The sequence below is a fragment of the Mesoplodon bidens genome, assembly GCF_964165515.1.
Source record: "Mesoplodon bidens genome assembly, chromosome: 7".
Taxonomy (NCBI): Eukaryota; Metazoa; Chordata; class Mammalia; order Artiodactyla; family Ziphiidae; genus Mesoplodon; species Mesoplodon bidens.
Genome location: NC_138164.1, coordinates 103433660 through 103449012, shown reverse-complemented (window position 1 = coordinate 103449012; position 15353 = coordinate 103433660). Strand labels below are relative to the sequence as shown.

General features: G+C 42.6%; 1 protein-coding gene across 22 annotated transcripts in view; it reads left to right on the top strand.

Annotated features, from left to right (window-relative positions):
• The window catches only part of CELF1 (CUGBP Elav-like family member 1), a 74529-nt gene that overhangs the window by 52919 nt on the left and 6257 nt on the right, over window positions 1-15353 (top strand). For 10 of the 22 annotated variants that reach the window (XM_081239152.1, XM_081239150.1, XM_081239144.1 and 7 more), the window contains 11 exons: window positions 1378-1478; window positions 1830-1878; window positions 4687-4821; window positions 5366-5445; window positions 5769-5930; window positions 8374-8449; window positions 9911-10039; window positions 10748-10861; window positions 11595-11780; window positions 14531-14674; window positions 15118-15284. In XM_081239152.1, coding sequence (XP_081095278.1) covers window positions 1378-1478; window positions 1830-1878; window positions 4687-4821; window positions 5366-5445; window positions 5769-5930; window positions 8374-8449; window positions 9911-10039; window positions 10748-10861; window positions 11595-11780; window positions 14531-14674; window positions 15118-15245 — 1304 coding nt within the window. In that variant the 3' untranslated portion in view covers window positions 15246-15284. The remainder of the gene's footprint in view (window positions 1-1377; window positions 1479-1829; window positions 1879-4686; window positions 4822-5365; window positions 5446-5768; window positions 5931-8373; window positions 8450-9910; window positions 10040-10747; window positions 10862-11594; window positions 11781-14530; window positions 14675-15117; window positions 15285-15353) is intronic. The other 12 variants (XM_081239151.1, XM_081239157.1, XM_081239156.1 and 9 more) reach the window with 11 other exon arrangements.

The window sequence follows — 15353 nt, the reverse complement described above, 5'->3', positions numbered from 1 at the left end:
TAAGTGGAGAGAGAAAGACTGTCCAGGTACCCGTGGGTTTCTGTTAGTGTTACAGAGGCCTTCTGGGATGCCTTAGCAACTAGGAGCAACTTGTTTGTAGGTGACCTGTTATAGCCTACAAAATGAACAGGAAGACTTCCCTGGTGGCACAGTGGTTGAGAGTCCGCCTGCCGATGCAGGGGACACGGGTTCGTGCCCCGGTCCGGGAAGATCCCACATGCCGCGGAGCAGCTAGGCCCGTGAGCCATGGCCGCTGAGCCTGCGCGTCCGGAGCCTGTGCTCCGCAACGGGAGAGGCCACGACAGTGAGAGGCCCGCGTACCGCAAAAAAAAAAAAATAAATAAACAGGAGAAGAAAGGCAAGCTGCTTCCAGAAATACCCAGCAGAGTGGAAGTTTTATAGGCCTGATAGTAGATATGGTGTTAGCTTTGCCTCATACCACATAGACATACACTTGTTTTCCCAAATGACCCATTTCAGAGTAATTTTCTGTGAAAGCTGTTCTACAGTGCAGATGTTCGCAAGCATGATTTTATGTTTGAAACCAGCTTAATAGCAGAGGACCTAGAAGCTGAAGAATTATTTTCTCTTTGTGGCATTGTTAACCAAAAATATAAAGTATTATAGTCTCTGAAAATGACTGTCAGTATAATATGCAGTAATTTAAAATCTTAATTGCAGGGTGATTTTGAAAGAAATCTGTACCATATCTTATGGGACTATGGACTATGGACAAGACATACTTGCCCCCTCCGATCCCCAGTAAAGATACAGAGCACAGAATCTCCAGATCTTCTCAGTCAAGTGCCATGTGCTGTTAGACATGTGATTATATTTGATGAAAACCAGGAGTCCAAAAAAAGATATTGAGGTCCTTGCTCTTAAGTCATTTTATAATTTAATAAATGATAATTATATTTGAGGCATATGGTAGAAATTGGCTACAGTGTAAGGCTTGTTCTGAGAAAGAAAGATTTGTAGACTACAGGCTGCAAGAGTGCAAGACCTCTGTCTGTCTGGTTTGTAGCTCAGTCTTCTTGCCCAGCACACTACCTGGTGCTGCAGGTAGGGCAGGTTGAATGGCATGGTGCTGTGACCTTTGTAAGGAAAGTCATCTTTCCCAAAGAAGTTATAAGAGCAGTTAAAGAAGAATTTTAATAAAACCAGGAGACTATAGTAATGAAGAAAATGATAGAAAATCTTTTCCCCCCCATTGCTAGGTTTTCTCTATCTCCCTCCCTCCACCCCCACCCCCCAAGTTTTAATAAACCCAGCCCTCTCTTTTAATTTTCAATATATACCTGGAGGAGGGAGTTCTCTAGGAATTATCTGCTTTCAAAGGACTGGTTTGATTTCCTGAAGTGTTGTTTATTGCAGGGTGCTGTTTTGTTACATTTTACACCCGAAAAGCTGCATTAGAAGCTCAGAATGCTCTTCACAACATGAAGGTCCTCCCAGGGGTAAGAAAGCTCCTACTAGTAAGTGGAACTGTGGTGGTTTTGACATATGGAACATACTTATACATTTCAGGCACACACTGAAAACCATTTGGGGAAAAGGGTGACTGCCACAGGAATTGATGTAAAGGAGGACATAAAGGGAATGTTTCAAAGAAGATAGGCTGAAAGTAATTCTCTTTCAACCAAGAGAATTTTGACTTGTTGACTCACATTCTATTTTGATATTTTGTGGAGGGGAGATAATGAGGCAGGCGAGAGTTCAGAGACAACTCTTAAGGTCAGTTTTGGTATTTCCTTTAGAGTCTTCATTTATGTTTCTGAATTCCTTTGGTGTGTTCAATAGTAATATTCATGTGTTTTCCTTTTTAGATGCATCATCCTATACAGATGAAGCCTGCCGACAGTGAGAAGAACAATGGTAAGCAAGTATATAAAGCCCTCCCCTTATAAGGTTTCTTCTTGTGTATTTGCTGTTCTCATGGCATTTGGATTTTATTGTGCTCTAATTAATCTTTTGAGATATAATTGACATAGTAGTTTCAGTTGTACAAAATAATGGTTCAATGTTTGTATATATTGCAAAGTGACACTATAGTAAGTCTAGTTAACATCTGTCACCATAAATAGTTACAAAAATTTTTTTTTCTTGTGATGAGAACTTTTAAGATCTACTTTCTTAGCAACTTTTAAACATGCAGTACGGGGCTTCCCTGGTGGCACAGTGGTTAAGAATCCGCCTGCTAATGCAGGAGACACGGGTTCGAGCCCTGGTCTGGGAAGATCCCACATGACACAGGGCAGTTAAGCCCGTGTGCCACAACTACTGAGCCTGTGCTCTAGAGCCCTCGAGCCACAACTACTAAAGCCCATGCACCTGGAGCCTGTGCTCCTCAACAAGAGAAGCCACCGCAATGAGAAGCCCGCGCACCGCAATGAAGAGTAGCCCCCGTTCGCCGCAACTAGAGAAAACCCGCGTGCAGCAACGAAGGCCCAACACAGCCAAAGATAAATGAATAAATAAGTTCATTTTTTTTTTTTTAATTTTTTTTTTTTTAATTTATTTATTTATTTTTGGCTGTGTTGGGTCTTCGTTTCTGTGCGAGGGCTTTCTCTAGTTGTGGCAAGCGGGGGCCACTCTTCATCGCGGTGCGCAGGCCTCTCACTGTCGCGGCCTCTCTTGTTGTGGAGCACAGGCTCCAGACACGCAGGCTCAGTAGTTGTGGCTCATGGGCCCAGTTGCTCTGCGGCATGTGGGATCTTCCCAGACCAGGGCTCGAACCTGTGTCCCCTGCATTGGCAGGCAGATTCTCAACCACTGAGCCACCAGGGAAGCCCAATAAGTTCATTTTTTTAAAAAACAACATGCAATACTGTATTAACTGTAGTCACCATACTGTACCTTATGTCCCCATGACTTAACTTACTTTGAAACTGGAAGTTTGTGCCTTTTGACCCCCTTTACCCTTTTTGCCTACCTTCTTCCCCTTGCCTCTGACAAGCACCGGTCTTTTCTCTCTGTCTCGGAGTTCAGTTGTTTGTCTGTTTGTTTGTTTGTTTGTTTGTTTAAAAGAGTCCGTATTTAAGTGAGAGCAATACAGTATTTATCTTTCTCTGTCTCTGACTTAATTCACTTAGCATAATGCCTTCAAGGTCCATCCATGTTGTCACATATGGCCAGATTTCATTCTTTTTTTATGGCTGAATAATATTCATGTGTGTGTAAAATACCATATTTTCTTTATCCATTCATCTGTTGATGGATACTTAGGTTGCTTCTGTATCTTTGCTGTTGTAAATAATGCTGCAGTAAACATGGGGGTGCATAGGTCTTTTCAAGTAAGTGTTTTTGTGTTCATCAGATAAATATCCAGGAGTGGACTTGCTGGGTCATATGGTAGTAATTTTAATGTTTTGAAGAACTTCTATACTGTTTTGCACAGTGGCTGCACCATATAGTCCCACCAACAAGTGCCCAAGGCTTCCCTCTTCTCCACATCCTCACCAACACTTGTTCTTTCTTGTCTTTTTGATAATAACCATCCTAACAGGTGAGATGATATCTCGTGGTTTTGATTTGCATTTCCCTACAATGCAAATGATTAGTGCATTGATTAGTGATATTGAGCATCTTTTATGTCCCTGTTGGTCATCTGTATGTCTTCTTTGGAAAAATGTCTTTTTAGATCCACTGCCCATTTTTTAATCAAGTTGTTTTTCTTTCACTGTTGAGTTCTGCAAGTTCTTTATACATTTTAGATATTAACTCCTTATCAGACACATGATTTGCAAATACTTTCTCCTATTCAGTAGGTTGCCTTTTTTTGTTGTTGACAATTTTTGTTTGTTTTTTGCTGTGCAGAAGCTTTTTAGTTTGATATAGCCCCACTTGTTTATTTTTTGCTTTTGTTGCCTTTGCTTTTGGTGTCAAATCCAAAAAAATCATCGCCAAGACCCATGCGAAGGAGCTTACCAAGCCTTATGGTTTCAGGTCTTATATTCAGTTAATCCATTACTTACTCAGAATTAATGCATTTTGAGTTAATTTTTGTGTATGGTGCAAGGTAGTAAATCAGTGCTGTAAATAATCTGTCATCTAAATTGTCTGTCCTTTTCTTTAAAATAAGTATGGCAAATAAGTCAGATAGAGTTGACAGGGAAATATTACAAGAACATTTTAGAGTGAACTGGAATGCCTTTGATCAACATAATTTCTTTTGAACTGGAGTGAAATGGGGAACTGAACAAATTAGGAAGGAAAACTTAGTCCTCAAGAGAATAACCAGAAAATGAAAGTGGACAGTTACATTCACTGAGATGTGTGTTCTGTTTCTCTTGTCATATCAATTAAGTATGAAACCTCGTCCTTTGGTACAATAGTATTGCTAATGAGAGCAAACTTTGCTAAGTGCTAGGCAAGATGCTGTGTACTTGGCATTTAATACCTACAGCTACCTTTGAGGTAAACTCAGTTATCTCTAGTAATCACATGAGGAAACAGGTACAAAATGGTTAAGTAACTTTCACAAGATCATGAAGCTACTATATTTCATCTAAATGGTTCCAATTATAATTTTAAGATACCATTGATTGTAAGTGTAGGTGCTAAATTATGGGGAAAAAATGTGTATCTTAAAATCCGTGAAATCTGGTATAAAGGCACAGAGCTCTGTGCTGCACTACCTCTTGTAGTAGTAATGTTCAAGCCTTTTGTTCTTTACTGTCTTAGCAGTGGAAGACAGGAAGCTGTTTATTGGTATGATTTCCAAGAAGTGCACTGAAAATGACATCCGAGTCATGTTCTCTTCATTCGGACAGATTGAAGAATGCCGGATATTGAGGGGACCTGATGGCCTGAGCCGAGGTGGGTACATTTTTAGCCTTTAAAAGTACTCATCCTAAATTTGGAGTCTCTTTTTAATTGGATCAGTGGAAACCAGTGATCTCTAGCCAACATGGCACTGTCATGATGGAGAGGGTTGGGTTTGGTGTTGTATATTTAGGTCCTGTCACAACTCCTATCAGTTGATCCCAGTTCCCTCAAGGAGTCTACATTCTGCACTTAAGTGTCATGTATTAAAAGTCTCTGCTTCAGTCCTTGGAGAGCTTCTCCATGCCAAAACGGAAACACTTCTTTCACAAGAGAAGCTAGAGAATATGATTCCTCCTTTATCCCTCAAGCACTTTTTCCCCTGTGTGCATCCCTGGTTTCTCATTAAAGCACTTATCACTCTGTCATAACATATCTGTATTCTCCACTGGATCATGAACCCCTGAAGGCAGGAACCATGTTTGTATTGCTAGCATGGTACTTGGGCACACAGTAGGTGCTCAGTAAGTGTCAGTCAGATAAATAAATAAATAAATAAACAAATGAATGGACGAGTTATTGATTCTTCTCTTACCAGGTTGTGCGTTTGTGACCTTCACAACAAGAGCCATGGCACAGACAGCTATCAAGGCAATGCACCAAGCACAGACCATGGAGGTAGGGGCAGATGAATGAAAGGGGGAAGTTCCTTGGACCGAGAGCGGTAGGACAGTTGACAGTTGAAGCCCAGTAGCATGTATAGCATTTGATTGCCCTAAAAGTTAAGAAGGCCAGACGTCTTTAATTTAAAAACTGGTGCTTTCTTTAAAATTAGCATATTGGAACTAAACTGAATTATATCTTGCCACTTGTGCCTATCACGAAGAGAATCATTTGACAGTGAATGGAATTAGAATGCAGCCGACGCGTCACTAGAAAGGAGGATTTTTCCCTTCACCCAGAATGAGGATTTTGACCCTTTGATTTTGGTGTTTTCATAGGGCTGCTCTTCCCCCATGGTGGTAAAATTTGCTGATACACAGAAGGACAAAGAGCAGAAGAGAATGGCCCAGCAGCTCCAGCAGCAGATGCAGCAGATCAGCGCAGCATCTGTGTGGGGAAACCTTGCTGGTCTAAATACTCTTGGACCCCAGTATTTAGCAGTGAGTCTTTGTGGTTTGCTTTCTGCAGGCTGTGCAAGCTCCCAGCTGTTTCTTCTTCTGCTGTTCCTAGCTAACATACATAATGGCAGTCACAACTTTCAGCATATCAGAATTTTACATAAAAATTCAGGCAATGAAATGTTCTTTGTCACGTTAGTCTTGCGTGCACGCACACGCTCTCTCTCTCATCGCATATCTTTGGTTATATCTTGAGCTTCTGCTCAAATTACAGTGAAATCCTAATTTTCTAATAAAAAAATTTAGAAACATCTCATATGTCCTTGCCCCCAAGAAAAAAAATTCCTGAGGAAATCTTAGCTACCAAATATTCTTTCTCTATATCTCTTTCTAGTAGATTGTAGAGGGCATCCTTAAAATCCTTATTGAGTCTTCCCTGTAGAATATGATAGTAAATGTTTCCGCTGACTGAGAGATCAAGAGATTAACGTGGACATTATTAAATGAGTATTACAGGTGTATATTTGAGTTCACTAAATAGTAAATAGATTTCCTTTGATTTCTCTCTTGTTGAGTTTGGAGTCATGGAATCCAAAAGATGGGCAGACTCCAATTGGTTAGATATATTAGATCTGCAATGTATATTACGGGGGATTATCACTGCTTTAACCCTTAAAAGAATTGCAGATAGCACAAGACACTTAAAACTGTCTCATCTTTGAATCAGAAAGAACAAGTCATCTGTGAAGTTACCAAGGAAGGAAAATAAATGGTGAAACTACTAGATTAGTATGGATAGTTAGAAATATACACATAGAAGTAATTATAGCCATTCACTCCTCATCCTTTAAAATATTATTTTATATGGAAACAGAAGAAAGGCAATGTTTTCTATCCCCCAGTACTAGGTTTTGGCTAATTTGATGCCCTCTGGTTTCCATGTTTCTAAAATGTTAGAAGAAATCCCAGTTTACCCTCACTAGTAATTCTCTGAAGTCAAAAAGTATAGATGGTTGTTATATTCCTAAAAACTAAATTGTTTCTTGGTGCTAGAACATTGCTTGTAAGTTGAGAAAATTCAGAGAGATTTTAGGTCTTCTGCCAAAATGATAATGCCTTGAAAATTATCTCCATGATGCGCATTTGCTTTTGGAGAGTTTTGGAGCCTTCTTTTAGGGAAGACCCCCCATTTTGTTGTCATTGCCACATCTAGCAAGCACATGATGGTGTATGTTGAGAGCTGTGGTCTCTTCGTTTCAGTTAGACGTGATCCCCTCCCTAAGAGCTCTTCTCACTTAGGGAGGAAGTGAAGTGCCTGGTACAATATGCACAGTCCACCAGTTGGGACTGAACTCGTTGCCCAAGGTATTTAAGAAGACAGAAATGAAGACATGTGAGTGCTAATGGACTGTGAAAGTGATAGTATATCATCATTAATTATGAGGTACTGGACTATGTGGACTTAGAACTAGAGCAATTAGTTCTTAATCTTTGAAGTAGCAGACTCCTTTCAGAAGCTGGTAAAAATTCTGTGTATGGACATTTATTCATTCTGCCTCTGGAGGTTTGTGGACTTGCTGAAACACATTTGGAATAGAGAGATTCCTGATGACAGAGGAACCAGGTCAGATGTTTATGGGAATGAATAACAGATTGAATAAAGAATCCAGAAACGAGAATACCAGCTGTTCATAAGGAACAGTGATTGGGTTTGAATGGAACAAAAGGTTTCAGCAGGTTGGTTAGATGAGGGTTGCAGTTTGCTAAGATACAGAGTAAGGTCATGGAGGTCATAAGCTCATGGACAGGTCCTCTTGTTTTATTTGCTATGGAACAACCATTGAAAGAGAATGTACGCTGAACAGATATGGACTGATCCAGCACTCACTTGGTCATCTGCAACAGTGAGATGAATGGGGCTAGATGAATGTGTAGCATTCTAGTTATGACAAGATTGATCTAGTCATAGGTTCATTGTGGCTGGTAAAGGATGACTCCAAGAAATACTCTGAAATGGTTAGGTTTGGTATTTTAAATAGTTGTGTTGAAGCAGAAATTAGGTCTCCAGGTGGGAACAAGTTACAGAATAGGATGTGTGGACCTAACAAAGGAGAATTTGGGAGAGGAGCTAGAAATGGCAGTCACTAATATGCAGACACTCCTCTAAGTGGACTACATGGCTGCTTGAGTTGAGTTGAGTTCTCTCCTCTACCTCTGTCCTCTGCTGTGCTGCATTCTGTTGCCAGGGACTCGAGCTTGGCTTTGTACTCAACAAACACAACTGTCTTCTGGGCCAGGGCTTTAGCTGTGTTGTGTTGTCCTGTGCTGTCATAAGCCTTGTTTTTGTTGTGTTGGCTTGGGTTCTTGTCTTTAACTTTCTTCTCTGGGGGCCTCTGCACTCTCGCTTTGCTGTGCTGTAGAGTTACCCCAGATGCAGAACCAGCCCTCACTCTCACTCTTGTTCTGTTTTTGGTGTAATGTCTAGCTTTATTTGCAGCTCCTTCAGCAGACTGCCTCCTCTGGGAACCTCAACACTCTGAGCAGCCTCCACCCAATGGGAGGTAAGTGTTTCACTGCTGCGGAGGAGCAGCAGCAGCCAAGCCAACAGACCCGGCTGACAACAGTCTGAGGGTTTTCTACCGTTTGTGCAGAAAAAAAGTTTTTTTCCACTCATTACATAAACCTGACATAAGATGAACATCCTAGGATTCAACTACCTTGTCTGTAGAAGGTGGCTCTTTTAGCTGTTGATGTCATATTGCTCTGCAGTTGTCTGCTGCTCCCTACCCCCTTAAGTCTCTGTTAAGGAGGAAGATGGAAAAGAGCTGTTAGCATCTGCAGACTATCTGCAACTACTTTGATAAGGAGAAAATTGCAGGAATTCTTTATTTCCACAATAAAGTAACTTTTTCAGTGACTCTCTGAGGAAAAGTCTAAGATGGCTTCTATGTGCATGGCTTTCCGTGAAGCTGCTAGAACCCAGGCAGTTAGTGTCTTACACATGTTATTTCTTAGGTGAATTACCTTTTTTGGTGTTAACATGCACAGATAACTTAATTGGCAAATACCTGAGTTTATAACAAAAGGAGGCTCCACAGACAAACCTGAGCCAGGGGCTGTCAGGAAAGTTAAGGAGGCAGGGAGGGGACCGTTCCAGAGCTGCCTGCTTCTGCCCTGCTGCAGCGAGATAGGGATAGGCAGGTGCATCTGAGGAAGGGATGATCTTAGGAAAACTGCATTGTGCCATTGAGAAAAGTTTGACAGTGGTTCATTTTTGTCCCAGGGACTTAAAGTTTGCTGTGTTTTCAAAAAGTTGCTAGGTTGTAAATCTGTGTTGTAGCCTTTTTATTCTCATTAATTCTCCACCCTCACCCATCTGCCTTTCCATTATCTAGTAAAAAGCTTGCCACACATTGTCAGTGCAGTTCAGATTTCTTGCTCTCCTTCTACCTGTGTTGCCTAGGTTCTACTTGGAAGTCTTTTCCTCAGTGTTTTTTCTCTCTTCTTTTTCTGATAATTAATCGACTATTCAGGTGGTGATTTTTTCTTTGTTCTCTCTACTATTGCTGTTTTCACGTGTATCCCCCTGTCATCTCCTCCATTGCCTTCTGGATCTCTACTACCGTTTCTGCGTTTTCACCTCCATTGCAGAGAACAGATCCCCTGTAAAGTGTGAGCGAGGGGCTCAGTTGCAGACTCGTTCTCTGCCACAGGGTTTGGCATTGCTCTCTTAGATACTGGGCTCCATGGTAGAACACAGAATCCACCCCTCTTTTCTGGTTTCCTAGTTGCCCATCCATTTGGGCTGGCATGCTCTTGGATTAGACATCTGTTATCTGAGGAAATGTTCAGTTTCTGAATGAGTTGAGTTAGATCTGAATCTTTTTGGAGCTTTGTAGTATTGCCTGTATCTAGGACAGTTCCTCTTTGGGACCAGCCTTCTGCCAGTGTGCACGGTCATTGCTGGAGTGGATATGAGGCACCCTTATCTGCTGGCTGATCTCTTGCTTTGGATGTTGCAGGGTTAAATGCAATGCAGTTACAGAATTTGGCTGCACTAGCTGCTGCAGCTAGTGCAGCTCAGAACACACCAAGTGGTACCAATGCTCTCACTACATCCAGCAGTCCCCTCAGCGTACTCACCAGTTCAGGTAAGCATGTATAATAGGGGCCAGTGTGCCCTTGTGTGCCTTGGGCAGAATCCCAAGAGAGGAGTATGTCATTCTGGAGAGTAGTTAACACCCATTTCCAAAGGGGTCAGATCATGAACAGTAAATTTTCAAATGTCTTTTTTTTTTTTTAATTAATTAATTAATTTTTGGCTATGTTGGGTCTTTGTTGCTGCACTCCAGCTTTCTCCAGTTGCGGTGAGCGGGGGCTACTCTTCATTGTGGTGCATAGGCCTCTCATTAAGGTGGCTTCTCTTGTTGTGGCACACGGGCTCAGTAGTTGTGGCACGCGGGCTCAGTAGTTGTGGCTCACGGGCTCTAGAGCACAGGCTCAGTAGTTGTGGCGCACGGGCTTAGTTGCTCCGTGGCATGTGGGATCTTCCCGGACCAGGGCTCAAACCCATGTCCCCTGAACTGGCAGGCGGATTCTTAACCGCTGCGCCACTAGGGAAGCCCTCAAACGTCATCTCCTGACTTAAGAGAAATCTAGTAGTTTTTAGTTTGTTGTAATCATCACTTGCTTCTATGTCCTGCAGGGACAGTTATCAAAATCAGTAGCTGGGGGGAAATATCAGTAACTGAAAAACCTCTTTATAAAGAGAATACTTGAGTAACATAACTTGTGCTTTGGTTCCTGTTGACCTGAGAAGGTAAGTGTTGGTCTGAGTTTAACTCGTGGATGTCTGACAGCAGGGTCCTCACCCAGCTCCAGCAGCAGCAGCTCTGTCAATCCCATCGCCTCCCTTGGAGCCCTGCAGACACTAGCTGGAGCAACAGCAGGCCTCAACGTCAGCTCCTTGGCAGGTGAGGGCCAGTCCCTGGATGTCATGGAGCCATTCTTTGTGCAGATAGCACATTTTAAACAACTCTGGTAGGGGTGCCGTTAGAATGAATGATTGGGGTGGCCCAGTGAAGTTAGAAATGATCATGGGAGTTTGAGTCAGACCTGAGTTAAATCCCATCTCTGCCCCTTAACTACCTGTAACTTAAGACCACCTTTCTAAGGTCATTTTCTCATCTATGAAGTGGGAATAGAATACTTTGAGCGTTATTAAGTTAAATGAGAACATAGGTAAAGTGCTGAGCACATTACTTAGTACAGTGTCTGGCAACTAGTACATGCTCAATAAATGTTAGCAGCTATTTTGATGATAGGATTTGCCCACATCTTGTCATAGACTATATGTATCCCTTTTAGTCTCCAGTCCTGGGACTCTTATTTTACCACATTACAGCTCTTTGTGAGAAAATGGCAGCAAAGCCAAAGAAAAAAATGGGGCAAGTTGTATAAGTGGTATCACTTCTCGCACAGGTTGGAAGAAGATATTGGGGAGAGCCGCACCTGGGTGTGGCATTTTTGAATGTCCCCATTAGCCACAAGGCCTGGTGAGTGTCCTAAAATCTGACCAGTCAGAGGAATATTCCTCCTCAGGGAGAAGCTAAGGAGATGAAAGGGTGTACTTTGGCATTTGTCTTTGGCATCACTTGAGTCTTTCCAATCTGTTAATCCTGCTCTTCCTCCCACCCTCACCCCAAGGGATGGCTGCTTTAAATGGTGGGCTGGGCAGCAGTGGCCTTTCTAATGGCACTGGGAGCACCATGGAGGCCCTCACGCAGGCCTACTCGGGGATCCAGCAATATGCTGCAGCGGCGCTCCCCACTCTGTACAACCAGAACTTGTTGACACAGCAGAGTATTGGTGCTGCTGGAAGCCAGAAAGAAGGTGAGTGCCAAGGGAAACTGGAGTCAGGGACATGGGTGGGTGCTCCATCTGACCAGCTCTGAAAAGCAGGGCAAAGCCCCGGAGAGCCATGTAGGTGGTCAGGCCAACACTTCTCTCTCTTTTTTTTAAACACTTCTCTTTGGCAGTGTCAAGGGTAGAGTGAGAAACTGTGGTCTGCTTTCTGGATGCGGCTCAGGTCAGAACCTCTGTATTCTCTCCTGAGATGGGGCTGCAGTTCTTAGGTGAAGAAACATACTGGCTTTATTGTGTCTGACACCATTTGGCAGTCTGCGGTCTATTTTTTTGTTCGTTTTTGTTTTTTACTGGGGTGTAGTTGCTTTACAATGTTGTGCTAGTTCCTGCTGCACAGCGAAGTGAACCAGCCATATGTAAACACATATCCCCTCCCTTGTGGATTTCCCTCCCATCCAGGTCACCACAGAGCACCAAGTAGAGTTCCCCGTGCTGTACAGCAGGTCCTCACTAGTTATCTGTTTCATACCAAGCGGCGTACATATGTCAATCCAAATCTCCCATTTCATGCCACACCCCTGCCCCGCCCCCCCAACCGTGTCCTCACATTTGTTCTCTACATTTTGTCTCTATTTCTGCTTTGCAGATAGGTTCATCTGTACCATTTTTCTAGATTCCACATATATGTGTTGATATACGATATTTGCTTTTCTCTTTCCGGCTTACTTCACAAAAATGTGGAACACTTCACGAATTTGCGTGCCATCCTTGCCCAGGGGCCATGCTAATCTTGTCTGTATCATTCCAGTTTTAGTATATGTATTGCCGAAGCGAGCACTGGCAGTCTGTTTTTGTTAGGAAGTCTTCTCTGTGGATTATAAATCTGTCAGAGGATATCTTCTGTCTAGGTGTCCCTTTTAGCTCTGTCATTTGGCATTTTCCTCACTTTCTGATCTATGCTTTTCCTAATTGAGGACAAACTGAAGGGTGATGAGACAGGAAGAGTTATGGCCCAAGGGTTGATGGAGTGGGAAGTGTGTGCTTTGACATAAATGGTATTAATTCAGGAGAAGCTTTTTAAGCAGAAAGAGGCCTGAAAGTGGTTTGTATGAATAGAAGGTGCTGCCAACATCTCTGTGCTCATATATGACTGGGTTTTCTTAACCAGGAGCTGGCAAGATTTAAGCACTAATGTAGGAAAAAGACAAGTATCCTCTCTTGCTTTAGCAGCAAGGAGCCTTGGTGCAGTGCATCCTTACCGGCTCTGAATTGGACATTTATGTGCCCTAGGATGTGGTAGTGGGGGAACTGATGGAACTCTGGAGATAGACAGTAAACAGAAGCATGAGGTGTTCCAAATGGTGCTCTGGAGAATGATGAGCAGGAAGGAGGAATAGAAAGTGCCAGAAAGGTAGCATTTTATATAGAGAAGGAGGTCTCTCTGAGTTGACGTTTAAGTAAAGACCTGAAGGAAGGAAGGAAGGAAGCAAGCCATGCATGTATCTAGAGGAAGAAGAGTAATGGGGCAGAGGAACAGCAAGTGCAGAGACCCTGAGGCAGCAGTGTTCTGTCTGACAACAGCAGGGAGGCCAGGGTGGCTGGAGACTGGCTGGACTGCGATTTTCTGAAGATGTGCTACATATATACAATGGGATATTACTCAGCCATAAAAAAAGAATGACATAATGCCATTTGTAGCAACATGGATGGACCTAGAGATTATCATACTAAGTGAAGTAAGTGAGGCAGAGAAAGACAAGTATCATGTGATATCACTTATACGTGGAATCTAAAAAAATGGTACAAATGAACTTATTTACAAAACAGAAAGAGTCATAGATGTAGAAAACAAACTTCATGGTTACCAGGGGGAAAGGGGGTGGGGAGGGATAATTTGGGAGATTGTGATTGACATATACATACTATACATAAAATTGATAACTAATAAGGACCTACTGTACAGCACAGGGAACTCTACTCAGTACTCTGTCATGACCTATATGGGAAAAGAATCTAAAAGAGTGGATATATGTATATGTATAACTGATTCACTTTGCTGTACAGCGGAAACTAACACAACATTGTAAATCAACTATACTCCAATAAAAATTTTTTTTAAAAAAGGCCTCTTCTTTGGTCAGGAAATCACTGAGTGTAAATGGTTGAAGAGGAAAACATATTCTAGTTTTAAGCTTAGTTGTTTATCATAGGCACATTTAAAAAATATGTTTTTACTGAGGCACAATGGTAAATGGTAAATGGTGGCACGTAACTGCCACCACAGATGTAGAACATTTCTATCACCCCTAGAAATACCCTCATGTTTCTTTGTAGTAGGTCCCTGCGCCACCTGCCTCTGGCAATTACCAATCTCTTTGCTGTCCCTATAGTTTCTAGGCACAACTTTGAAACCTGTTTTATTTATAATCTCTACCTCCTTTTCTGTTGTTCCTCTACAACCCTGTAGTCTCTGGTTTTATTGCACCACACGCAAATCTGCCTACTTACTGTCCCAGCACACCATCCTCCCACAAGGTCGAATTCTGACCTTTGTCAATGAGACAGAGCGTGGGAATGGTGAACGGGAAAGAGGGCAGGAACCTGTTTCAGGGATCGCCCTTCAGCTCCCTGCTTTGTATTTAGAGAATCTGTTTAGTTCTCCAGGTGAATTTCTGTTTGTTGGGATGCTGAGAGTTTTAACATAGGTGGAAATGAGAGTCGGTGCAGGGGATGAGTGTGCTTGACACTGACCTGTTCAATCAATGGGGATTTTGAAGGTCCAGAAGGAGCCAATCTGTTCATCTACCACCTGCCCCAGGAGTTCGGAGACCAGGACCTGCTGCAGATGTTTATGCCCTTTGGGAATGTCGTGTCTGCCAAGGTTTTCATAGACAAGCAGACAAACCTGAGCAAGTGTTTTGGTATGTTGGTGTTTCTTCTGGTGTCGGGAGGGTTAAGTATTTTTACCAGCTAGAAAGAAAGAGAAGGGGCTGATAGCAGAAAGAGCTGAGTTTGAGTTTATAGTTTAACTTAGCCTTTGGCAGGTTACATTACCTCGTTTTGAGCCTCAGTTTTTTCATTTCTGTAGTGGGAATGATGATTTCTACCCACACTGTCACTCCAGAGGTAAAAATAATGTATGGAAAATGGCTTGGCCAAAAAAACTTTAAGGTACTGTGTAGATGTCAACTGCTACTGTTAGGAACCTGATTTATTTCATGTGATATAATTTCAAGAATTCTTGTCCCTGCTGAGAAAAATTGGGATTTGAGACTAAGCTCATAAGGTATCTCTTGCATAAGGAAGACTGAGAACCTTCCTGCCTCGTTATGCCCCTCACCTAGGCTTCTGCTTGGACACACAGGTTTTGTAAGTTACGACAATCCTGTTTCGGCTCAAGCTGCCATCCAGTCCATGAACGGCTTTCAGATTGGCATGAAGCGGCTTAAAGTGCAGCTCAAACGTTCGAAGAATGACAGCAAGCCCTACTGAGCGTGCTCCCCTCTGAGACTGGAGTGAGAGGGTCTTCTGGTAAGTGGGGGAGGAGCACCCTTAATGATTCGAAGCCCTAAGGCTGTGTGTTGACAGCCCTGGACCCTG